We start from the raw sequence: 26448 nt of genomic DNA, 5'->3' as shown, positions 1-26448 counted from the left end.
TCTTGATGTTTTGTGTTTGAATTTTTGTAACGTGCCACCTTTTGTTTGGTTGGCTTGAAGGCGTGATGTAAATATCTCCATACATTAATATACACTTATTCACGAAGAGAGAGAGAGAGAGAGAGAGAGAGAGAGAGAGAGAGAGAGAGAGAGAGAGAGAGAGAGAGAGAGAGAGAGAGAATAATATCAACGTGCTCCCTCGGGAGGATTTGCTTCCTTGGCATATGGCAATTGCCTCTGGGTCGTTGCCATGATTCGTGTAACTTTTTAGTACACTACTACTGGGATTTTCCCCACGTTGGCCTAAGGGCCCTCGTGCCTTTTGTAATCAGAAAGAGAGAGAGCGAGAGAACTTCTTCTCCTGATGGCTTAGTGTCATCAACTATCTTGTAATCAAGTAATCTTGTATTTTTCGTAATTAATACAATTACCTTTTACGAAAAAAAAAAGAATAATATCAACGTCTACAAATCGCCAAATCGGCCAATGAGACTAAAATGTTACATCTAGAAATTCAGGGAAATTTCCCATGTCCCAAAATAGTAGTCATCTTATGCTATGACTATCTAGATGGAAAATAAACAGTAAACAATAGATAGCTGATGAGTACAAAATGATGTTTAAGCCAGATATAATGTAGAACTGCTCAAGAAGCACTCTCATCTCAGGATATCTCTCATGGGTTTGTCTAGCATAGAGAGGTGCTGGGTTCGTAAGAGATGCTCTTTGGGGCGGTGTAGCTCTAGCAAGAAGAGCCTGCGACTTCTTAGATCTAGGAAATCCATAACCTTGGATAGTCACCCAAATCCCTCTCTGAACAAGCAATGGAAGCACCCTTGGATCTCGTAGTACATTGGGCATTTGCATAAGTAGTGCTCCTATATCTTTGGCTCAAGCTGAAAAATTTGGCAAATCTTGTCATCTGGGCTGAGGCAGTTTGCACCGTATCTACCTATGTCGATTTGGAGCTGGTATGAGGATGTACGTAGCTACCTAATGGCACAATGTACACCATGAGATCAATGTGCATCCATGTATCTCAGGAGGACAATAGAGTCATTAGGGGATATGTGTAGAAGATGCTTCCAATAGAAAGCGAAGTAGGTGCTACCCATGTCCTAGCTATGTGTATTTGCATAATGTCCATCTTGATGATGTGGTTCGGCTCCTCTCGACTGAGCTCCAAGTGGGGGCAATCCAAGCTGTATTATAGTGGTGGGAGGTGATCCATGTGTAATCCCTGTAACTGTAGCCATCTGAGAGAGAGAGAGAGAGAGAGAGAGAGAGAGAGAGAGAGAGAGAGAGAGAGAGAGAGAGAGAGAGAGAGAGAGAGAGAGAGAGAGAGGGAGAGAGTTGGGGTTGCAGACAGTTTTTGATGGTGTTATTCCTGGGCAGTCCCGTCTTTACTCTTTTCGGCGTATCTGTCAACACTTTTGGATACCTCGTGGATATTGTGACATTTGGTCATCCATATAGGTCAAACTTCAGAGGTTCTCTCCTTTACCTGTGCTACAACCATTGTATCCATGGCATGATTGGAAGTTTGTGATTTCAGATGATTTTGAGAAGAGGTCTGCTAACTAGATATACCATCAGATGGTGGAGGCCAAGAGATGGGTCGCTACAAAGGTGAATAAATGATGGTATATTAGGGACGGCAAAAAGAAGTGGCAGGAAAGATTCCTTCAACTTTGGAAGTCTAAGGTTCCCCCTATCAGGGGAAAGTCTTCTTGTGGAGACTGCTGATTGGTGGTCTTCCAACTAGAGAGGTGCTGCGTGCTCGAAAGATCCTTGCTGGTCGTTGTGTATTCTGCACTACATGTGATGAAACATTGCTTCATCTTTTTGCCTCTTGTCTAGTTGCGCGACAGATTTGGTGTTTTATTTCTCGCGTGTGGCTCTTGGCAACTTAGCTCCGGATAACAGCCCGGTCATGGATAATGGAAAAGCTGCCCTTTGTGCCTTCTTTGCTTTCTAATTGTTCCTGCCCATTCCAGTTCCTTAGATGGATTGCCTTGCCTTGTGGCATATTTGGCGTACTCGGAATGCCTTTATTTTTGATTCGGTCTCGGGCATTCATGGTCACGTGGCCTGTATTCAAGGTTTAGTGTTATGGAAAATTTCTTCTATGATATCAGCTGACTTGGTTCTTCCTGACATTGCTGGCCCCTGGCTGGCTATTGTTCGCTCTACACCAGCAATGTGATTTTCTCTTTGTGATAAATTCTTGATAGTCTTTCGTCACTTTCTTTGAGGATTTGATGGTTTGATGTAACAGAAAGTAAGTGATATAGAGAGAATGTTGACCCAATGGTCTGATGTAAATATTTACTACTTAATTCAATTATCTTCACGGAGAGAGAGAGAGAGAGAGAGAGAGAGAGAGAGAGAGAGAGAGAGAGAGAGAGAGAGAGTATATTAACGTCTCTAAAAGGCCAATGTGGCCTATGAGACCAAAGCAGTACATACAATGGTGTGTTTCTCATCTAGAACGAGAAAAAAGATGAAAAACATGCCTATAAGACTGAAAAGGAAATGAAATAGTGTCCCATAAAAGGGAAACATGTCAGTGATCTGAAAGTGAGAGTAGAGAAAGGAAAACTCTCCATCAATGATATGTCTGTTCTCTAGGGAGGTGTATCTCTGCATAGCTAAGGCGTCTTGGTATCTGTCTCCTGTGGCGCTCAATGATGGCTTTAATTTGTTTGTGGTGTGGATGTCTAGGCCTTCGTCCGGGTGGACGTGGGCGCCTAGACCGACTAAGTGCCACTGCTCTATCCAAAGGGACACCTACAGAAGATGAGGTCCAATGATGATGTACTCCTGTAGGCTGTGTGGCAGTAGTAGTGGTATCTGCCATACTCTGTCGTGTATCCATGAAAAATTCAGTGACTGCTCTCTGTCTATGTGAGCCGAGCTGTGGGGGCCTCCTACTCCGTAGAATTGTTGCTCTGCGCCTCTGGAGCTCCAAGAGGAAAAATCCCAAGCATCTTTGATCCTCATACTGCATGATCCGTCTCAGGGGTCCAAAACCCTCTCGAAACAGACAGTGGTATCTACCTCGTATGTCGTAATATACAGTGCATCGGCAGATGTAGTGTTCCTCTGTCTCTGGCTCTCTGTCGCATAGTGGGCATATGCGTTCTTCTGTCTGTATACCCTCCCATCTGCCTGTCTCAATCCTCAGGTGGTGGGATGAGGTGCGGATCTGACCAATAGCTGTGCGTAGTCCATGAGGCAGCTGTGTGTCCATGTAATTGGGTCGGGTGATGAAACCATCCTCAGATACCTGGAGGAAGTGGGTCTGGTAGTGTGCCATCCTCGTGCCATGGGGCGAGGGGGGTCGGATCCAGGTCTTCTCCGTATCTAACTTCAGTATGTCTGCTCTGATCACATGGTTTCGCTCTGATCGGCTTAGGTCAAGTGTAGGGCAATCCAGGCTATAGTCAAAGGGGGGTAGTCTGTCAATCTGCAGGCCATGTAGACGCATCCATGTACTCATCTGAGCATACCAACAGTGTCTGTCACCGTCTGCTGCTAGTTGTCTAGAAGAGGCCAGGGCTAGCCGTGGGTATCTATCTTGGGGGAGCTCCCATAGTCTATGTATGAAAGTCACTGCCTGAACCAAGGCCTCAGCCACCATGGATGATGCCCCCAACTCAGCTCTGATAATCTCATGTGGGGTCGAGCTCTTCGCTCGTATCATGCGTGAGATCATCATGACCAGTGGTCTTTCCATATGCTCCCATCCATCATAGTATTCCTTCTCTGGTCCATCCTGGTCTCCCAAAGGCTGTCTCCTCGTGTGAAACAGACTCGGACCCCAAATAGCTGCCCCATTTAGGAGTGTGGGTGTAACCAAGGTGTCAAAAAGCCACAGTTTGGTGCGCGGCTCATGAAATTGTATGTGAGCACATTGCCTCTCCAATGCCCCTAAGGCTGCATATGCTTTTGCCAAACGAGCCTCTGATGTCTCTCTCCAAGAGAACTGTGGTCCCTTCAATGTGACCCCCAAATAAACATACTGCCTAACCATCTCCACTGGCTCTCCGTCAAAAGTAAACTGGTGCTCAGCTCTTGTCACCCAAGCAGCTGAAGTGTTAAATACCATAACTTTAGTTTTCCCAAGGTTCACCTTAAGATCTCTACCTCTGCAAAAAGCTGATAATGCATCCAAGTGTCTATTGAGTCCCTCAGGTGAGTCAGATATAAGTACAATATCATCGGCATAAAGCAGTAATGGTATCAGCACTCCAGCTAGGCTGGCTCTGGCCCCACCCGTCCTATCCACATATTCTGAAATTTCATCTATATACAGCCCAAAAAGTGTCGGTGAAAGTGGACAGCCTTGTTTCACCCCAATGGTGCTATTGACTGTATCTGAGATGCCCTCAGGTGTTCGTACTCTGCCTGTCACTGTCTCATATAGGGCATAGATACTCCACTGTATCTCTACGGGCACATCAATGTTTTGCATTCTTTTCATGAGTCTAGCAAATGGCACTGTGTCAAAGGCCTTGCGAAAGTCCACAAAACAGCAATAGATATTTTTCTTGAATGCCTTGCCTTCTTCAATGATTGCCCTCAACGTAAAGATATGGTCTAGAGTTGTATATCCCCTCCTGAAGCCAGCCCGGCCTTTTGACCTCATGCCATGCATCTCGGCCCATTCACTCAACGCTTGTTCCACGATAGAGCCATATATCTTGGCCAGCATGTGTCCAATCATGATAGTTCGGTAGTTACTAGGTAGCGCGGGGTCTCCACTCTTAAAGAGCGGCACAATAATATGGTTTGACCAACAGGTTGGAAATCCCTCACAAACTGCCCTATTAAAGATGTGAGCCAGCGTTGGTGCCAGAATATCACAGGCATGCGTGAAGTGTTCAGCCACTAAACCCTCATGGTCTTGGGCTCTTCCATTTTTCAGCTTCCATATGTCATTCCTCACTTTTTTTTCTGTGAAAAATCTGCAATTTGCTGGTCTTGAGGTTGAGGGGAGTGGCATAGGCTCTTGGCCAGGGATATCATAGAGTCTGCAAGCATATCCATGCCAATCATCCGGTCTAGTAATTTGTAGGGGTGGCTGGCTCTCATGCATCTTTTTCCATGCTCTCTTGCTGTCCTGCCCCAAGAACATGGAATACATTTCTGCTTCTAGTCTGCTCAGGTATTCCTGCTTCTTTTTGCGTACCAACCGTCTGAAGAGTGTTCGAGCATGCTTATGGGTGCATATACCAAGTGCCAGCTCTCGCTGAAAACGTGCTCGTGTCTCTCTGCACTCATCATCATACCAGCCATTCTGTGGAGCATTACCTCGTGGAGGTTTATCTGACGGTGTAGTGTGTGGGAAAGCGTATGCTGCTGAAGTGTGTATTATCTCGGCCAACTGTCCTGTAAACTCATCCGGAGAGGCCTGTGTATCTAGCTCCCTCAATGCATCTCGCACAGTAATGCTGTATATGTGTGAGGTCGCTTCCACAAAATCATAGCGTGGTAATTTTGGTATATGTGACTGTGCTTCATGTATATGCCCATATTGCATTGTGAAAGCTAGAATAGCATGGTCTGCTACTAATCCAATTGGTCTGTCCGAGATTTCAAAACTTTTTATGTCAGGTAGCAAGTTGGGTGATCCAATCAAATAGTCCACTGTGCTTAACCCCTTCTTGTTATTCCAACATGTGAAGCCATTAGATCTTGGCCACTGTGGTAGCCCGTTAAGGATGGCCAAACCATGTGCACTTCCCAGTGCCAGTAGGCGTGTTCCATATTCTGTTCTCTCTCTGTCTTGGGCTGATCTAACTAATCCCACTTCATCTAATGCAATATCTCTGAACATCTCATCACTAGTGTCAAAGAAAGCAGATTGGTTGTTTCCTGTGCGTGCATTAAAGTCTCCTGCTAGTAGAACATCCCCAATTCTCATGTATCCCATTATGTCCTCATATAGTGGTGTATACGGGGATGCCTCTTTAGGGGCAAACTTAGAGTATGCAGGGGGAAAATAGCATATGGCAATATACATGTCGCGAGTTCTGCTTGTACGTAACCTGATCCACATGTATCTTGCCTCTACATCTCTATGTACCACTTGGACTGTATCTCGGAGCTCTTCTCTAAATAGAATTGCCACACCTCCTGATCCCCTCGTCCCTCCAGGCCGTCTAGGCTGAGGGCGATATACACTTTCCTATCTATATCCATATACATCAGGTAAACGGCTGTCTTTACATTGATGTGTCTCAGTATACATAGCAATGTCTATACCTTTGAAAGTATCCTCAAAATAACCTACATCTGTCTTAAGGGAGCCATTGCAATTCCACAGTGTGAACTTCAGGGTCTCATAGGCCGCGCACCGTCATGCCGTCCTTTTCTCTGTGATGATGACTCTTCCATCTCTGTATACAGCCCATTTACCTGCTTTCCGTGCCTCTAGAACGCGTGGCATATTTTCCCTCCTGTGGGCTAACTGGGCTGGGGTGAGGTCTTCATCTAGGTAGATCTTTTCTCCTTTGAGAGCGATCCTCTTAGAGAGGAAGGCTCTCTTCTTTTCCAGGTCTCCAAACTTCAAGATGAGGACTTTTGTTTTTGTGTCAGCCTTTCCGACTCGCCAAGCCCCAATGATGGGTACATTTGTAGCTCCAATTTTGGTGGCAAGAGCTGTAGCATCTTCAATTGGGGAGCTTTTCTCGTCTAGTCCAACCACTCTTACGTGGAGTGCGCGTACCCGCCTTTTTGCCTCTTCTTCCAAGGTGGCATTCATGACTTCCACTTTGTTGCCATGCATTCCTTTGTTCTTTTTTGCCACATCTATCCATTCTGCATTTTCTTTGACGGTATTCTCAACATTCTCCATTTTCTTTTGGGTGCCTTCCACCACACTTGCATAGGTGTGCATGTCCTTTTTTAAAACATCCATTTCTTTTTGTAGTTCCGGTGTGGTTTGTGGTTCCTTTTGTGTGTCCAGTTTCTTTTTGCATTTGTCTAGTTCTTCTTGTAGATTAGAGATCAATGAGTCTTTCTCTGCCATGCGTGCATCCAAAGTTTGTTGCATCTCCTTTTTTAGTTATTCCATCATTTCAGCTCGAACCTGCTCTTGTATGTCCTTTTCCATTTCCTTCCTCATGGTACGTATTTCAGCACGGAGTATGGTCAACATCTCCTCATATAGTGTTTCATTAATTTTGCGGGATGTCTTCCCATATCTACTCGACCCTGGAGAGACATTCCAATCTCGGGTTTTACGCCCATAAGTTTTGTATCTCGTGTTCTTTGGCGGTGTATGAAACATTGTCTCCATGGCTGGTTTTGTGATTCCTTCATTGTCAGTTTCTTCCATCGTAATTATAGTATGTGCTATAGCATAAAACTGTTTACAGTCTGGGTAGAGTAGTAAACCAGTGACATAAACTATCACTCTAGCATGAACTAGAGACAGTATATCATAAACTGTCAATGTGACTGCATCATAAGATATGACTGTAACATGAAATGTTAATGTGCGTCAGTCTGAGATCACGTAGGTTTCCAGTCCACACAGCATGCAAGGTTCACATCAGTCTGAGTACATCTGCAATCTCAGTGCATTCACAGCGTCTGCATTCATGTCAGTCTAAGAGAGTGTCTGCAATCTGGGAGAGTGTATGCATACGTCACTGCTGCCACGATACATTCACAGTGTCTGCATTCATGTCAGTTTGCATTCATGTCAGTCTGAGAGAGTGTCTGCAATCTGAGAGAGTGTTTGCATTCGTCACTGCTGCCACAGTACATTCACAGTGCCTGCATTTATGTCAGTCTGAGAGAGTAAGTGCAATTTGAGAGTGTCTGCATTCGTCACTGCTGCCACAGTACATTCACCCAGGACACAGCAGACAAGCCAGCATTCATGTCATTCTAAGTACATTCGTGTCCTGCAGGACAGTGGTTGTCTCCCTGTGCAGAGACGTGACCTTGCAGAGTAGCTCCCTAGTGGCGGCACTCACGACAGTCCTGCCCGTCAGACGCTCGTCCACGCTCGTCAGACGCCCGTCAGACGCTCGCTGTCAGCATTCGTCCACGCCCGTCACACGCCCGTCACACGCCCGTCAGCACACGCCCGTCAGACGCTCGCTGTCAGCATTCGTCCACGCCCGTCCACGCCCGTCAGCACACGCCCGTCACACGCTCGCTGTCAGCATTCGTCCACGCCCGTCAGACGCTCGCTGTCAGCATTCGTCCACGCCCGTCAGACGCCCGTTAGAGAGAGAGAGAGAGAGAGAGAGAGGGGGGGGGGGAGGGAGGGAGGGTTCTTGTGAGGCTTCTTAAACTATCAGAATCTTTTCTTTTGACTCATTTGATTGCCTGTTGGCAAGAGATACTTCGCCTTACAAATTGGTGTCCTCTTGATCTCCAAAAGGAGACTAATTCATTGCAGTTATAAGTGTTGGCCACATCGAGGCTGCTTAATTAGCCAGACAAAGATTTATGGTGGGATAAATTTAATCGGATGGCTCAATTGGGGCTGCAATCAGCACATAATGTTGTCATTCCTAGGTAATCCCATCTTTATTCTTGTTGGCTCATATGCCAATACTTTTGGGTGCCTAGAGCCTATAGCTAGATGTGGTCGACCCTGCAAGAGTTGCTTGATCGGTATAGTCCATGACTTGCTCTTCAGCTTGCTTCATCATGGCCGGATTGGATGTTTGTGAAGTCAAAAGATTTTCACAAAAGATTGGCTAATCAGATCTAGCACAAGACGGTAGAGGACAAGCGAGGGTCATTGAGAAAGCAAATAAAGTTTGGCATGCATGTGATAGTAGAGAGAAGTGGAGGGATAGATTTTTTCAATTATGGAGGTCCAAGATTCCTTATTGAGGGAAGGTTTTTGTGTGGAGGCTACTTATCGGTGGTCTTCCTATTGAGGATGTCTTGCATGCTTGCAACATCGTGCTGGGCCATTGTGTCTTTTGCACTACTCTTATGCGCAAGCAGCCACCGTCGCTAAGGAATCCCAAGAGTTGGATTGGGAGAACTTGCTTGAATTTGCAAACACTTTGTTGGGTGATTATGTTCATCAGAATCTTTTCAATGCCGTGGACAAGATTGAGGAAGATGTTGTGGATGCTAATGTGGATACTAAGGCTATGCTGTGCTCATTTTTTGGGTTTTATGAAAAGGGTGTTATACTAATTTTTCATGGGCAGAATTCCGATGCTTGCCTGGATCTGTCAATGGCTTGCCTCTTTGATGCAAGCTAATTGTGTGGGTGAAATTTTTGGAGGCCCTAGGGGATTTTACGAGGTGCTCTTGCATTCTCCTCACGTGTGGGATGCTTTGCTTTTCCACTGCTACTTGCTACATGTTGCACATTGGCAGCCCTTGGCAGATTTCCAATTTCTACTTGAGCATGAATGTCCCATCTAGGCGGCGGAGGTTGAATCTTGCCTAGCAGTAGATTGGCCTTTGTTAGAGGATGCCATGGCTGCTATTGGCACGGTTTTGGTGCCACCAACCTTGCGTGCTGCTAATCAAAATAGATTATGTATGTTGTGGGATAGTGGCCGTAAGAGGCCTAATTGGTTGTGCATAATTTGCTGTGGTATGCATCCATTACTCTTTTGGCTCAAATGGGGCACCTTTGTAGGCCACTGCTTTTCTTGTGGGCAGTTGGGTCAGTTTATGTCGGAGTACCCGGACAAAGTGGATACAAATGTCGCCCGTGTGGGGGATGCAGACATGTTAGTTGAGGAGTCGAGGGATAGTGAAACCCCTTTATAGAGGACTATGAATAAGGGCAACTTATGCATTTAGGTGATTAGTTAGCACTTGCTTGGATAGAGGTGCGTTCGAAAAAGACCAAAAGCCTTGAGGCTTGGCCATCATAGGTTCAATACTCCAATCCCCTAGACTCCTTGCACACTTGAGTGCAAAGGAAGGCTGCATTCCCTTATGATAATGCTCCTTCTGATGTTTCTTCCCCTAGAGTGGGAGGTGCTAATGTATCTACTAAACATCCCCAAGACCTGTTGATGCTCCTTGCCTTTGACCGCAGAGGCAAGGTTACCACCCGGTGGGATCATAGATACCCTCGTGTGGGGATGCAAACATGTTAGTTGAGGAGGTAGGGATAGTGAAACCCCTTTACAGAGGATCATGAATAAGAGCAACTTATGCATTTAGGTGATCGGTTAGTACTTGCTTGGATAGAAGTGCGTTCGAAAAAGACCAAAAGCCTCGAGGCTCGGTTGTCATAGGTTCAATACTCCAATCCCCTAGACTTTTTGCGCACTTGAGCCCAAAGGAAGGCTTCATTCCCTTATGATAATGCCCCTTTTGATGTTTCTTGCCCTAGAGTGGGAGGTGCTAATGTATCTACTGAACATCTCGAGGACCCGTTGGCGCTCCTTGCCTTTGACCGCACATGCAAGGTCACCACCTGGTGTAGATACCCTCGTGTGGGGGATGTAGACATGTTAGTTGAGTGGGTGAGGGATAGTGAAACCCCTTTATAGAGGACCATGAATAAGGGCAACTTATGCATTTAGGTGATCGGTTAGCACTTTCTTGGATAGAGGTGCACTTGAGTGCAAAGGAAGGCTGCATTCCCTTATGATAATGCTCCTTTTGATGTTTCTTCCCCTATAGTGGGAGGTGCTAATGTATCTAGTGAACATCCGTAGGACCTGTTGGCGCTCTTTGCCTTTGACCGTACAGGCAAGGTCACCACCCATCGGTGGGATTGTAGATACCCTCGTTCAGCCCCAGTGAATGGATCTGGCCCCTTCATTTAGAAGTTTACTTATCTAGGGTAGAATGTTTTTGTGGTTTTGGCAGATTTCTTGGATGATGGAATTCTTGAGGCATTGATAGATAAAGTCCAATTGAGGTGTAGGCAGCCTCCTACCTCGCTTTGATTTTAATTATGCAGATTGCCACTTGGAATGTTTGTGGGATTTGTTCTTGTAGTAAGCAACATGACATGTGGCGCATTTTGTATGAGAATTGTTGGGATGTGTTGTGGTGCATGAGAAACTTCAGCCGGTTCTTATTTAAAATGACCAGCATGGCTGCTTTATAGTGGTGGAAATGTTTTCAAAGGAGAGGCGAGCCACATGTCGAGGAGCAAACACGGTTGCTGAAGGAGCAGATGAAGCAAGAGCGGAAGGCGTAGCCCCACTGGAGTGTGGAGTTGCAGCGGTCTGCTGAGGCTTTTTAGGTGGAAGACCTTGGGCCTTGGAGCGACACTCCTCGTCCACATGGCCTGATCTCTGGCAATGTGTGCGAAACCGGTTTTTCTTAGGGAGTTACTGCCAGATAGGTCTTGATTCTTTGGTTCCATCGGAGAAAGAGGAGTCACCCTTTGATTGGCTTGCCTTCGCATCTAGCGAGTTCTTGCCACTGGTGGTTTTCCCTCCCGAAGAAGAGGCAACCAACCCCCTTTGCTCTGAATAAGGCTGCGATGAGGATTTCTTGTGGACTTGATCATGCAGCCTTGTGCAACGCAAGAACTAGCACTCAAACTCGTAGAAGGTTGGCAATCGAGGTTGGGAGATGATGTGTTGAATGAAATCGAAGTATTTTGCGGGCAACTTATTCAAGAAGAATGTAACCTGATCATCATTTGACTTTGGAGAGCTAGTAGTGACGAACTTAGCAAGTAACCCCCTATATCCAAATTTCTTTGGGAGAGGAGCCCCATTGGCTCTTCCAACAGCGAACAACATGAAACCGGCCATTCCTACGATGAAGATCAATCCATAGGCTTAGCTAGGCCATGTGAACCTTTCATAACCCATTCACTGAGTGACACTCCAATCCGCTATGTGAAGGAGCCAAATGATGAGGAGCCTTATGTGAACCCTTATGTCTCGTACGATGAAGAGGGCAATCTAGTTCTCATGGACTATTGACTAGTGCTGGCGATGGCATTAGGAAGAGGAAGATGTAGAGGCTTAAGAGGGTGTAGCATTGCGGACTCTCCATTGACGGATGTAGTCAGGGTGAGCTATTCGAGGGTCTGGCATAGGCTTTAGACCAATGATGAGGTCCCAAAGACCCTGAGACTCGAGCACTTGTTGCATGAAATTTGACCAAGTAGTGAAATTTGACCCGTTAAAACGTGTCTTATCCGTGAAGGCATTCTTGGCCGTTGCAACAGGAGTGGTAGTTCTCGGAGATGGATAGTGTGAAAAAGTGTAGTGGGGGTAGGATGGGGGAGTGGAGTACACTTGGGAATGGGCCCCCGAGTGCCCATCAGGCATGTGGTTAGTGTGCAAGGTGGATCCATAGGTAGGGATGAGCTGACTAGGCATGGGCATGGTAGCCACATGAGGAACCCAAGGAGGTGGGTCGGAACACGGGGAGCAGAAGATGGGAATTTCTGCGTAAGTGTAACTCAAGGAGAGTGTGAAGACGCACCATAAGTTGAGGATGGAAACCCCTACGTATGAGTGGTCATGGGAGAGGTGAAGCTGGGGATAGTGAGGGGGATGTCCATCACAGTCGACCCAGGAGTTATGGGTGTGCTCATTTGCTGAAAGGTGAGAGGCACTGTGTTAAAGGGTGGCATTCCCCCTAACGAAGTACCATGGTGCAAAGAGGTAGAGAATGGGGTGGGGAAGGAAAAGGCGCTAGGAGCGGAGATGGAAGATCCAATCCCTAGGGTGTGTGAAGCAGATGTGGAGTGTAATCCAAGATTTTGGAAAGATGATGAGAGGTGTGATATGGAAGAGGGTGGGATGGGAGGGAAGTGAGAAGCTGTAGATGTACGTGAATTTCGTCTGCTTCGTGAGCCCCCTCTATTGAAGTTCACATACGCAAAGCCATCCGGATCCTGTACCTCAAAAGAAGAAACAGGCGAGGGTTTTGATTCATGCAAAACAAAAGAATTGTACAAACCTGACATTGGACCTGGCAGAGATGATGAAGATGGATCGCTAGATGTTCCGAATGCTGTATGTCCTCCATGATCGGAGAGGTGGCCAGCCTCACCAACCGGTCTGAATGTGGTAGCAAAACTTGTAGGAGGGGTGTAAACATCACCGTACTTGTTGTGATAGTACTCCTCAAAGTCCTCCTCTGTCATGTTAGTGAAATCTGGTGAAGGTGGAGTGTCGTCCTCCTCACCGAGTCCATAATGCCGTCTCAGGGCCTCCAATGATGGAGAAGCCTGATAAGACATCATAGGAACTGGAGAAGAAGGTGTCTGGCACATTGTGATTCGGTTACGAGTCGTATTGTGTGCCTTGCACAAAGACTAGTTCTCAACAATATCCGCAGGATACTCTTTACAAGAGCACTGGCTCTGATACCATGTTAAGAAGAATGCTAGGGTTTGCACTGAGGACACACAGAGTGTTCGACCACGAAAGAAACACAAAGACACAGACACAGACACAAAGGGAAAAACTCAAACCCTAAACGCAAAACTCAAAACTCAAACAAACAGAAGAAGGGAGAGAGAGAACACAACTCTGAAGTGAATGAATGCTGTAAATGAATGTAAGAGTGTACAGTGTGCTCAAGGGCAGAGCAATGTTGGAGTGTGACGTCCACCGAAGACGGATCCCAAGTCTATGACCACCAGTCGGAGTGTGGGAGTGCTGAATAGTGAATGGCAGCAGGCTGGTCACCAAAACGCAGCAGTATGGATGCTGGAAACTGGTAAACGCAGTAGTGTACCACCGATCGGGGGCTGGAAACTGTGCACAATCTGCTGTAAGCAGCAGGCTGAAACAGTGTCTGAGAGTGTCAGGGCGTGCAATGCTGAAAACGCAGGCTGGCTGACCCTGGAGATGATGGACAGCAGGCTGAACAGCAGTTTGGGACTGTTTGGAGCAATTGCCAACAACTGAGAGTTGTCGCCTACAGCAATGGACAGGCTGAAGATGATGTGGCTGCAGTCGATGATGGCTGGACAGCAGATGGAGGTGGGCTGCAGGCTAGAAACTAAGCGCCAACAGCAGCAGAGGGTGTGGGCTGGTGTAACCTGCAAAACAAGGATGATGGCTGAATGGGGGTAGCCTATCTATTTATAGATGTGGAAGGGCGCCCTAAAAATTAGGGTTTCCACTAAACTTTCTCGAACCGCTCCCCATTTTAGGGTTTCCGCTGAACTCTCTCGAACCGCTCCCCGTTTTAGGGTTTTACTCTAAAAGAGCATTTTTAGTGTGTTTTGGGGTTGTTGTAGAGGCTTGTCAGCAAGGAATGCATATTTTAGCTCAACAATGCAAGATACTTTGGATGTTGATATTCGTGAGGATGAAGTTATGGATGTCTTTCTGCAGTTGCCCCAACGATAAAAGCCTTGGCTGGGATTGTGTTACCAATGAATTGTTTGAAAGTCATGCATCCCTTTTGGCCAAATTGCTCATAGCAATGTGTTAGTAGGTTTGGGATTCAGGCAACATGCCTTCATCATGGAAAGAAGTCATTAAGTTGGTTCCTAAAGTCCCCTCCCCTTTGAAACTTGAGCACTAGAGACCGATATCCTTGATGGGCACCATGTATAGGATCTTTGCAAAGGTATTGGCAAATCATCTTCATGAGCAGCTACCTAGCGTGGTACATTCTCATTAGTATGACTTCATTAAGGTAGAAACATTCTGAATAATATTCTAAATGCCCAAATGACCAATGATTATGTGCAACATACATAGCAAGAGGTGATCCTAGTGCAATTTGACTTTGAGAAGACCTTTGGTTTTCTAGAATGTTCTTTTCTTGTGGATCTTATGGAAGCGATGGGTTTTGGGTCTCGTATGGCCAGGTTAATCTATACATTTAGTGTGGGGGCTACATCTCATGTTATGATGAATGGTGGCATCACTAAGCCCTTTTCCCTTGCACACTTGGTTTGTCAGGCCTACCCACTAAGCCCTCCTCTTTTTGCACTTGCTACGAATCCCAATCTCTCTATGTAATCACGTCTTGCTAATACAAGACAACTGGTTGGGTTATCTCTTCCTTCACATCAACATTTAATTGGTCAGCCACACTGGATGATGATACCTTTATGGTTCGGACAGTGGATGCCCTCTAATCTTTGCAAATCTTTGGATGTTTGGGATTTGTTTGGACATGCATTAGGTCTCTATATTAATGCTGCCAAATCATCCCTTATTGCTTCGGGCTCCAACTTATCAGATTTGGGATGGTAGGGTGTGCTTGTTCTGCAGGGAGATATTGTGAGGCATCTTGGTTATTCCTTGGGTGTCCAAGTGCAACGTAAACAATTGCTCAAATGGATCTCACTCAAATTAGAAGCCAAATTTGTTTATTGGAAATCTCAAGCTATGCCTTTTCATGTACGCCTTAAAGTGGCATATATCATTATGCTTCCTAGTATATAACGTGCCAAATCACCATCCAAGCGTGTGAACAATTTCAAGCATCAACTACTCAAAACTGAGACCAAAAAGCATTCAAAATGCCCAAGAAAGTTCATATAAATTGAGTTCCACTGCTATTGCCATCATACATGTGTCCAATTACACATGTATCCATACTTCCTTCGGGTATCTAAGGATGGTTTCATCACCCGATCCAGTTACATGGATACACAGTCGCCTCATGGATTGCACACAATGATTGGTTAGAGCCTTACCTCATCCCACCACTTGAGGATTGAGATAGGTAGACGGGATGGCATATAGGCGAGAGGATTGCATATGCCCACTACGCGACAAAGAGCCAGAGACAGGAACACGACATTTGCTGATGCACGGTATATCATGATATATGAGGTAGATACCAATGTCTGTTTTGAGAGGGTTTTGGACCGTTGAGATGAATCATGCAGTTTGAGGATCAGAGATGCTTGGGTTTTTTTCTCTCGGAGTTCTAGAGGTGTAGAGTAGCTATTATATGGAGTAGGAGGCCCCCATAGCTCGGCTCACATAGATTGAGAGTCGTCACTAACTTTTGCATTGCCACACGATCGAGTATGGCACATACCACTACTATTGCCACATGACCTACAGGAGTACATCATCATTGGACCTCCTCTTCTGTAGGTGTCCCTTTGGATAGAGCAGTGGCACTTAGCCTGTCCAGGTGCCCACATCCACCTGGACGAAGGCCTAGGCATCCACATCACAGACAAATTAGAGCCATTATTGAGTGCCATTGGAGAGAGATGCCAAGGCCCGAGACGCCTCAGCCATGCAGAGATACATCTCCTTAGAGGATAGACATCTCATTGATGGAGAGTTTCCTTTTCTAACTTTTACTTTTAGATCATCGACATGTTTTCTTTTTACAGGACACTATTTCACTTTTCAGCCTTATAGGCATGCTTTTTATCTTTTCTCATTCTTGATGAGAAACACACCATCATTGTATGTATTGCTTTGGTCTCATAGGCCACATTGGCCTTTTAGAGATGTTAATATACTCTTTCTTTCTTTTTTTCTCTCTCTCTCTTTCTCACACAAACAGCTCTCTTGTTTTCTGTTTATAGCAGATTCCATCTTTTGCACCCCCTTGACATACACACACACACATCCGTGCATGCGCTCAAATGCATGCACAAATGATTGTAAAACATTTAAGTGAATATGTGTACGTATTATATTTACAGTATAGGTCATTGCCTCTCATTCTCCTATTCCATGAATGGCCCCCTGTCCTCCCAGGACCTCTCTTTCCCATTCACTGGCTACTATGCAGTAGAGGGCAGGGTGCGCATGTAAGGGCATGAGCTGCAGTGGCAGCCGATAAATCAGGGGTGGTTGAGATGGCAGGAAATGGTTACTAGCCTTCTCACAAGTATCTCCACCATTTGTAGCTGTTGCCTTCTTCAAAGACTGGTGTTTTTTAATATCAGCCTGCATCCATCACCCTGCCTGCCAACCTGTGACATAGATCAGCTGCTGCATTTTGGGTTTTCCTGCCTTCTCTTGTTGGTTGTCAACATTGGTGGCTGACTTGCTTTGCTGGACTGCTCCTTGTTGATGGATCTGCTGCGTTTGGCTGCTGTTCAGCATCTCCTCAGTCTTGATGTCCCTCTCCACATCAGGAACCGCTGTGTTTTGGCTCTTCACCTGCTTCAATAGCCGCTTGACGTCTCCTTTTCATCGAGCATGGAGCATTGGTGGTTTGCTGCACTGGGATCTGTTGGAGGACACTTTCCCTCAACCCGCTCCCATCAGAGATGGACGCTGTTGGACAGCCCTCTGCTCGTGGGATACATGTTGTATCACAACCTCGCTTACTCTGTTTGTTCATTGAGTTTCTTCATTGAACATTTATTGCTCTCTCTTTTTTTTTAATTTGCCTTTATTTGAGATCATTGCGTTGGTCATATTTTCATATCCTCTGTGTTTACTTTGTAGACCCTAGTGTATCCTCACAACAGCCATCACTCAATCACTTTTGCATCAGTTTCGTTACAGAACCCATAAAGAATGATGGATTGCGGTGGATATAAAAAGGAAAGGCAGGGTGGGATTGGGTCTCCAAAGAGCATGTGCGCATGTGTGCATGTGTGATAGTGACATGGGATACCCATTTTCTTGCTTGTCGTTAGAGTACCATCCTGTTCTTGTACTGTCCCAATCACATCCCAACCTAGGGAGGTGAGTCAAGTGAAGATTCAAGGTCACCATGATTTTGCTGAAAATCACGAGATGCCAAATGTACATGAAGCTATTCAGATTTTGGAGTCAGCTATGGGAGGCTCAGCATATGGCTATAAGGGTGTTTAGGGGGGCCTTTCTTTCCTCATCATTGGACAGCATGTGAGTAGAACCGTCACTCCAGATTACTTGTAGGCATAGTGGGGCCAGAGACACTGTCACAGATGGGAGCTGATTGCTAGTATTATAGCCTGGCACATTTGGGCTGCAAGGTCAGCCACACTATAGACCTTCAGAATGTATCCATAACAGAGACTCTTTTGAGGATTTGGCTAGATATCATCCACTCTCTCAATGGGAGATGGGAGAGGTTACAGGGCGGCTCTGAGAGGAAGAGGAAGAGGAGAGAGGCCTTCTTGTAGGCCTGGAACTTAGGCACGGATTCTCCAATACTGTCCTTCAGATGGTCTAGCATTATAGCCTACTAGTCAGAGGTGTTATTAACAATTTTTCTTTTCTTGGAAAAGAGACTATTCCTGTATTGATCTCCAATTGTCAATAGGGAGTAATCATCCATTTTTTGCATGTTCAATGAAAATGGAATGACACTTCAGTTCATACAGATCAGATCCAGTTGTATGCATGTTCAATGAAAATGGAATGTCACTCCAGCTCTTACAGATCAGATCGAAGGTACACAGCTTTCTGTTCTCAATTAAAGTGCTTCATAGATTTTCCCTGTTTGTTATAACTGGTCACACAATTTCTGATTAATTGGCACTATTGTGATGAAGAGTACGTTTTTTGAGGATGGTTCTGCAATGTAAGATCTGGCCATTGTAATTTTTCCAACAAGAAAGTTGTTACCTGACTACTTTCTTGGGTATAGCAAACTTCCATACTACCTTTTACCTTTAACCCTTGCCATTTATTGTGGGTAGGGTTTTATAGTTCGAACTCATGTACTTATGGTGGGTCTTCACCTCCTTTTTGGGTTCCCGCAACATAATTTAAGCATTTAGAAAAAAGTGTGTGGTGTGTGTGACAGCGCATGCACAATCTACGGTTCTTGTTGCAAACAATTTTCTGCACACTTTATACATTATTAATTGAAGAAATGGTTGGATCATGAATTTACCTCTCTGGGTTCGGCATACATGTGGTGCGCAAAGTAAAATCATATGATGGAATTAATAATTATGAGGAAGGAGTGTTGGTTCGTGTACTAAAAGTGTAGAAATATCAATGTTTAAAGCTGCTACTATAATACAGAATATTTATTCTCTTTCTAAATAGCACCATACTGTGGGAATGCCTAGGGCTGAGATTTCAGAGACAAATGGTTCTACCCTTTCTCCAAGGACGTTTCTTGTTCAAAGTGGTTCATTTTATCTCTCTACACTTGAATTGCTATTTTCAAGTTTGGATAGAACTCTTTTTCAACAGGTACTTGATATGATACTTTGCGTTTTACTCTATGTTCTCTCTAGTAACCTATGATTCACATCTGTTAGAGCTGTGCAGCTGGTACTGTGAATGTTCTTTAGTACATTTGGTTTTGGTTAAACTAGCTCACTGAAGACATGGTTGTCAGACATAGGCAAAGGCTTCATAAAACTCACTATCATTTTGCAGGCTTTAAAGAAAATTGCAAAATTCATTCACAACCAAATGCTTCCTGGAGCTGTAGTAGAGATAGGGTTGCTTTGTTCTGCTGTCATGTATGCACACCCTGTGGATGTAATTCCTAACTTAATGATGCCAATTATGAGCTCAATATTTTCTTCGCTTCAAGAGTGTCCACCCACAGGATTCAGTGGCTTAGGGGGGGAGGTGTCCCGCTTTGATCCAAAGGTGAATCTCAGTCACTTTTCTAGTCCACACACTTGGTTTGATTCAAATAATATTGACTTTTCATATTGTTTTTTTCTGGCAGCTGAGATATTCACCAGCATTAGAAGCATCTATTGTGTATCAACTGGACCTTCTGTGTTTGGGTGTCTCCTATGGAGGAGAATGCGTTCTTCAGTGCAGGCAGCTTCTCAAAAACATCATTGCTGCCAGTTTTGATGCTCCATCTGCTAAGGTTGGCTCCTTTTTCCTTCAAAAACAAAAAATTTTCTGTGCGCCATGGGCAAGGACACATGCAGGGCACACAAAGTATTGTCAAGCAAAGTTTTCCAAATTAAATTTGCTCTTTTTGTCTTCATCTTTAAGCTTTAAGTTTAGGCTTTGCAAGTCCATAAAGCTTGAAGACATTCCAAAAAATATGCCTTGTAAGGTGTTCTATGGCCTTCCTCATTAAAATTAAGTGTGCCATATTGTTAAACCTATTGACTGTTGGAAATAAACACATATATCTACCTAAAAACTTAAAAGAGGTACACGACTCATTGTACCCACACATCGTGCATCTCACACTCTCTATTCTCTACTTCTGCTCCCTCTCTCTTTTTTTTTTGTAATCTGCTCCTCCTCTCTCTCTCTCTCTCTCTCTGTGTGTTCGTCCGTCTCTCAGCCTTTACCATTGCTGACCATCGCATCTCCACTGTGCACCCATCACTTCAAACTGGTATCGTAGCTGAAGGTCATCGCGAGCGTGATTCCTGGAGCCAGTCTGAGCTGTGCCAACAATAGATCGTCAATTTGGATCAGGCGCAGCGATGTTGACTAGGTGGAGGTGGAAGGTCGAGATCAGGAGCAGGCCGCAATTGTCTTCAGTCACTGGTCGCAATTGTCTTCAGTTGCTGGTCGCTCAGTCAGTTGCAGTGTCTTGTATCGCAAAAGTCAAGGACCGATTGCGGATGTGAACCGCAGTAGCCACCGCCTCACCCCAAACGGTATGAGGAAGACCCCGATGCTTCAACATTGATTGGGCCATCTCTAGCATGGTTTGAGTGTGAATAGGAAGAAAATTAGAAAGTCGCTCCACCATCTTCTTCCAAGAAGCCTATCAGATAGTATCAAAGTTGAGATGACCATAAGGAGCATGCCAAAGCAGCCTAAGCTTATGGGAAGACCTCACAACTAAGGCTATGAGCATGTAAAGCCCATCCTCCTAGGATCCTATATAAAGAACGGCACCTGTAGACTCATCCTCCAATGTCACCACATCCTATATAAAGACTACGCGGATACTAAGCTAGGTAAGACTGTGAACAAACAAGAGGTTAAGACCTAAATCCTGTACATAGAGAACTTTGGCCGAAGAAGACTGCCTATCTGGCAATAAAGGAATAGTCCCCACTCCTCTAAAGGGAATGGCAGGTCACAGCGTCAGTCAGGCGGCAACATTGTGGCAGCTCCCAGGTTGGCGCAGGTTGGGAGTGGCATCCCGACAGTCAAATTTTTTTTTTCTCGGGAAAAAAATCCACTTTTTTTTTCAAAGGTTTATCATTGGTAAAATTTTGTGGGCTGTTACGTGTGCGTAAGCACAGTTTGACAAATCTGAGAGATTTGGCATGCATTTTCTTCCGGATATTGGGGCTTTTTGGCATGTGTCCGAAGATTTTACTCGGCTGAGTAAAATTTGTGGAATTTGCATACATTCAGGTCTCAAAAATTGGGCTTTTCATGTATTTGGGGAAATTGCAATGGGACAGGTACAATTTTTTGAAATTTTGACACATTGGACCCTACACAATTTGGGGCTTTTGCAAAATTTGCAAAATTTGTGTCAAATTTGTCTGTGGTATGTACGTGTAGTGTAATTTCCATGCCAATTGAGCACATTGGAGCAAGGGGCAGCTTAAGGGGTTTGCTTATAAATAAGAGACCTTGAACTGATTGAACTTTCAATTGATACATGACTTAAAAAGATTGAAGAGAAGATGAAGTCTAGGTAAAAAAAGACATGCCATCTACAAGGACACCTTCATGATGGAGAAGAGCATGCCAATAGCAGAGAGCCTAATAGATGCCATGCAAGCTTGTCATTTGATCAAATCATCCCCTCCTTGTGCCACGAGTTGTTTTTGGACAACGCCCACAATCTATGTGTCAATGGACAATCCATCAAGTCTGACGGATAGTTTGTTCATTAGTTTGAAAGACAATCCATCATTGATCGCTTCATCTTCACCCCCCTCCTTCGAGCTACCATATGCCACTTGCTGTCTTTCTTACGCAATCTCACCATAGAGAGAGAATTCTCTCTCTCTCTCTCTCTCTCTCTAATCGATAAAAGGAAAAAAACGACTCTATGCAACAGAAATTCTCCTTCCTCTTCCTCTTCACAAGTGTTGCACAATCATTTTCTCTCCACAATGAGAATCTTCTTCTCACTCCACGATCCAAAATCTTTCTTCTCTCTCCTCGATGGCCATCATTCAAAATGAATGTCAAGATAACATTTGATCTTAATGCTAAACTTAAAAGGAATGCGAATATTAAATGTTAACTCTACAATAACACTTAATGTTAGACTAGCTGTTAAGCGACTGAAAGATGAAGCAAAATTCTAGAGGAATATAGTCCGACACTCAAAGGGCACGAGATCCCTTTTTTCCTCCCAGCCTTGCCTAGTTATTGCTAGCAACTTTCATCGTAATCCGATTGCCAGCCGTCACTTGTTGTTGAGTCCTACTATTCCTGGACTCTCTTTAATTCTAGGCTCCCCTAAACCCTGTTCGGGCGCCCAAGGCCCCTGGATGGTTATCCCTCGTGCCTGTTTCCCGTAATTTACCTTATTAATATAACACTAGCATAAATTTTTTTATTTAATGCCAACATTAAATATTGAGTTGATCGAAAGCACTGTTAATCAACGGTTAGATGCTTATTTAGGCTACAAGAGTTCGGCCTTTGATGATAGTTTGCCATAGCCTTGGAGTGGCAGCTCCTTTGACTCCGGTCACCAAAAATTGCTGAAATAATCTTGCTCACAAGAATCAACTCAACACAAAACCTGAGCATGGTGACGAAACAAAAAACATACCTTGCTTCTGTACCCACCACCTGCAACACATGCACCCTGTGTATGCCTCTTCTACTAGTAGTGTCCCATATCACCCTCAACGAGGTAAAGGTGTACCTATCAGGCTTGAATCATCACGGTTCGGTGAGCAAAAGTGGTTTTGTGCATGTCATCGAATCTTATGTCCAATTTGCAAGTTGATCCTTGACATCCCCTTAGGATCCAAACTGTGCACGAGATATGATACAAGCCAAACTTGACATAAAAGGGACTTGACATCAGACCCACCTCCTAGCCCTAGAGCCAAACGGGCTCATCCCTAAGCTTAGGAACTAGTAGCACTTTGAGCCGCAACCACACAATGAATGTGCTCAATAGGGCCTTGAGTCCTATTTATAGGACTTGGCTGCCCTAACTTGGAAGTATCCTTAGTGCATTTGCACTACGTCACTTTGTAACCACCGTGACCAATACCCATGCATGTTGTGGAATACTACGAGGAAGTGATCGAGTTGGTTGTGCCTCAATCGTATGGGCCTTTGGTCTCTTTGATTTCGGCTCAAGTGGGGTACTTTTGTTGACCACTGTTTCTTGTTTGGTCAATTGGGTCACGTCATGACAGAATGTCTTGACTGCAAGAGTACCTCAATGGTCCAGCCCATTGACAGGGACCAACACAGGCCCCCTCATTTTGCCAAGCAAATGGTTCAGCCTAGTCAGCAGTCCAAAGGCGAGCAAGTTGTTCCTTCTTCAAATTTAGAAACATAGGGATGCAGACACAGTAAACGAAAAGCAAAGGAGACTTTTGTGCCCATAGTACCTATTGCTGCTTCTTCTTTGTAGGACTCCCTCCACAGTTGTTTGCATCATCGAGACAAATCCTTGAGGCTTGGATGCACCTATCGCTCGAGTTTCTACTATTGTGAAGGACCCATCGCCCCCAAAGAGTAACAACAACAACAATTGACTTGACCATCTCCGTGCACCTACGACTGCGAGCCTAGCTAGCCTTTGATGCTGCTAGTAGAGTCATTACTCCATGGGATCGCAAGTATCTAGGTCCTACCTCCTACTCTACAGATACACCTTCCTCCTCACCGAGTTCATGAGAGACCCAATCCCTTTGCGACAAAATCCCATCATACCTCTTGATCCTTTGTGTCTGTCTAGTCCCAAGGTGCATTTTGTACCATGTTGCTATTGGTTTAAGGGATGGAGGAGGGGCGAGCCATGACATGGTGGGGTGGGTGGGTGCCATGCTACCATTCAAGGTTTAGGGGGCAAGGCAGGGGTGTGCCATGACGTGGTGGGGGTTAGTGGTGGGCAAGGGACTCCTTGTTGTAGTTGGATTAGGGAATGGGGAAGGGGGAAGGGGTGTGCCGTGACGTGGTGGGTGGGGGTCAGTGGGGTGGTGATAGGATACCATGGTCTCATTGGTGTGTGGATTTAGGGTTTGGGGGAGGGTTGTGCCATGATGTGGTGGGATGGGGTGATGGATCCCATGTCGTAGTTTTTGTTTTTGCAGTTTTTTTTTTTTTTTGAGGGGGTTTGTTGTGTCATGCCATGTCATGGTGGGGTGGGTGGGTTGATAGATGTATCGTGCAATGCTTGGGGTCGTAGGGGAGTCGGGTTGGGCGGGGTTCTGTATTTGCTGAATTTGTTGTATGTGGTTCATACAGGATGGCCTAGAGCCACCTTGCATGTTGTAATCTTGTTATCCTGTACTTTTTTTCGTAATTAGTGTAATTACCCATTATGAAAAAAAGAGAGAGAGAGAGAGAGAGAGAGAGAGAGAGAGAGAGAGAGAGAGAGAGAGAGAGAGAGAGAGAGGAAAAGGCCTGCTTGGTCACGTCTTAATTGCTCTGGCATGCATCCATTGCACTTTCATTTGAAATGGGGTAACTTTGCAGGGCATTGTTTTTCGTGTGGAAAATTGGGGCATTTTATGGCTGAATGTCCAACGAAGCAACCGACTTAAGATGTTGAGCATGTTTTGCCTCCCATGGAAGATGTGGTGCTTGATGCTCCGTTGCAGAATGGGACCCAGCCACCTAAAGTTTTGGATAAAGGCAAACATGTTTCGGGTTTGGATTCCCATGACAATGACTGGGTAGATGTACGTGTCAAAAAAGGTAAAAGGTTTGATGCTGGCATGGCGGATACTGTGCCTAATGCTTCACAAGATTCCTTGCGTACTTATATGCGCAGGAACGACATGTTGTCTTTGAAGCACACTACTCATGCTATGGTTTCTTCTGCTCCTCGCAATCAGCCCACTAGGAAAGTATATACGGATGGTCCGAAGGGCCCACTTGCTAAGTTGGCTTTTGATGCTAGAGGTAAGGTGATTATCCCATGGAATCGTCGTTATCCCCGTTCCATCCCCAAGACAGTGGATACACCGTCGACCTCTAAATCTGGTCGCCAGAACTCTTTTGCCCTGTTAGCTGATTTTTTGGATGAGGGAGTCCTTGGCATTCTAGTAGAAAAGGTTAAATTGAGGCAAGCTTTGCCTCATTCCTGATTTTCTTTTTTGAATACATAAGAAGATAGCCACGTGGAATCTGCGAGGCATTTGTTCTTGCAATAAGCAACATGCCATGTGGAGTTTATTGCATGAGAATCAGTGGGATGTCTTGTGTGCTATTGAGCACAAGAGTCACGGTGAAGCAGGAAAAGTTGTGGATTGCCATGGGTTTCGCTTGTTTTATGCAGGGACACATGCCATGCATTATTCTGGTGTGCTTATGATTGTACATGAGAAATATCAGCTTGTTCTTATTAAAAATGATGTACATGGTCGTTTTGTGGTGGTTGAAGTTTTATTTGAAGGAGAGATCTTATGGTTACTTGGGCTCTATGCTCCAAATGACCCTTTATCCTGCCGGGATCTTTGGAATACTTTGCAGACCTCCTTGTCACTTGGCAGATGGGATTTTTTGATGGGGGATTTTAATATGTGTTTTGATCCTTCAGAGTCCACATCAGAGCATTCGGTGATGGACACTCCGAAAAGTTGTGCGTGGAATGCGTTTGCTCTTGCCGTACTTAAGCAAGATCTCTGGTCATGGCTACACCCTTCTTCTACAGGGTTTACTTTTCATTCTGCGCAGTATACAATTACATGGTCGCGGTTGGACCGCATGTACATCATGCAGGATGATGCTTTTCTTCCTGAGATGCTAGAAATGAAAGTGTTGCAGCAATATGTCTTGTTGGACCATTTTTCTCTATAGCTTGAGATGCTTGTACAACCCATTGCACCTTTTAAGCAATTTCTGGATAGACTCCCTTCGCGTTTCAACTCGTCTTATTTGAAGCATTCAATCTTTCAGGGTTATATGCAGTAATTGATTGATAGATTTTTATTGGACTTCTCCTCTGAGGGCAATGCTTCTTTTGAACGATTGCTCTCTAATGTGCCGCGGGTTGTTCGGCAGTATGGGATCCATCATACCTCTCTTTGTCGGCGGCGTCGTCAAGCAGTGGAGAAATTACTGGCTTTGGTTCGTTCTCTACTTGTGGAGACTCCAGATGATGTATTTCTGCTGCCATTGGCTATGCATTTGGCTGATCTTATTAAAGAGTTTCAGTTGAAATCTTATCAGCAGGCCAAATTGCAAAATTTGACTGAGAATTTGTAAGATAGTGCTTGTCAGACTCATAAGTTCTTTCGAGCTCTCCATGCATCTCCTGCTCAAGAGAATATGAGTAGACTTGAGGATGCAGAAGGGCAAATGGTCATTGATCCTCAGACTATTGTGAATATGTGTAGGAATTATTTTCTAGACCTTCTTGGTTCTACTCCTTCACCTTCTGACCAAATTACTCATGCTTGCTCAGTTTTCTATGATTTGGTCCGCAATCAGGTTCCACATGACATGAAACTACTTTGGAGATAGATATTCGTGAGGCGGAGGTTATGGACGTTTTGTTACACTTGCCGAAGGATAAAAGTCCTGGTTG

At 45.0% G+C, this 26448-nt stretch overlaps 1 protein-coding gene across 3 annotated transcripts in view; it reads left to right on the top strand.

The window, feature by feature from the left end:
* The window catches only part of LOC148020540 (proteasome activator subunit 4-like), a 127629-nt gene that overhangs the window by 75592 nt on the left and 25589 nt on the right, over window positions 1-26448 (top strand). For all 3 annotated transcript variants that reach the window (XM_087698311.1, XM_087698312.1, XM_087698310.1), the window contains 3 exons: window positions 18887-19013; window positions 19203-19421; window positions 19504-19653. In XM_087698311.1, coding sequence (XP_087554437.1) covers window positions 18887-19013; window positions 19203-19421; window positions 19504-19653 — 496 coding nt within the window. The remainder of the gene's footprint in view (window positions 1-18886; window positions 19014-19202; window positions 19422-19503; window positions 19654-26448) is intronic.

The sequence above is a fragment of the Lygodium microphyllum genome, chromosome 18 (genome assembly GCF_053477565.2).
Source record: "Lygodium microphyllum isolate KBCC chromosome 18, Lygodium_microphyllum_v1.1.10, whole genome shotgun sequence".
Classification (NCBI taxonomy): Eukaryota; Viridiplantae; Streptophyta; class Polypodiopsida; order Schizaeales; family Lygodiaceae; genus Lygodium; species Lygodium microphyllum.
This window is presented reverse-complemented; position numbering and strand designations above follow the sequence as displayed.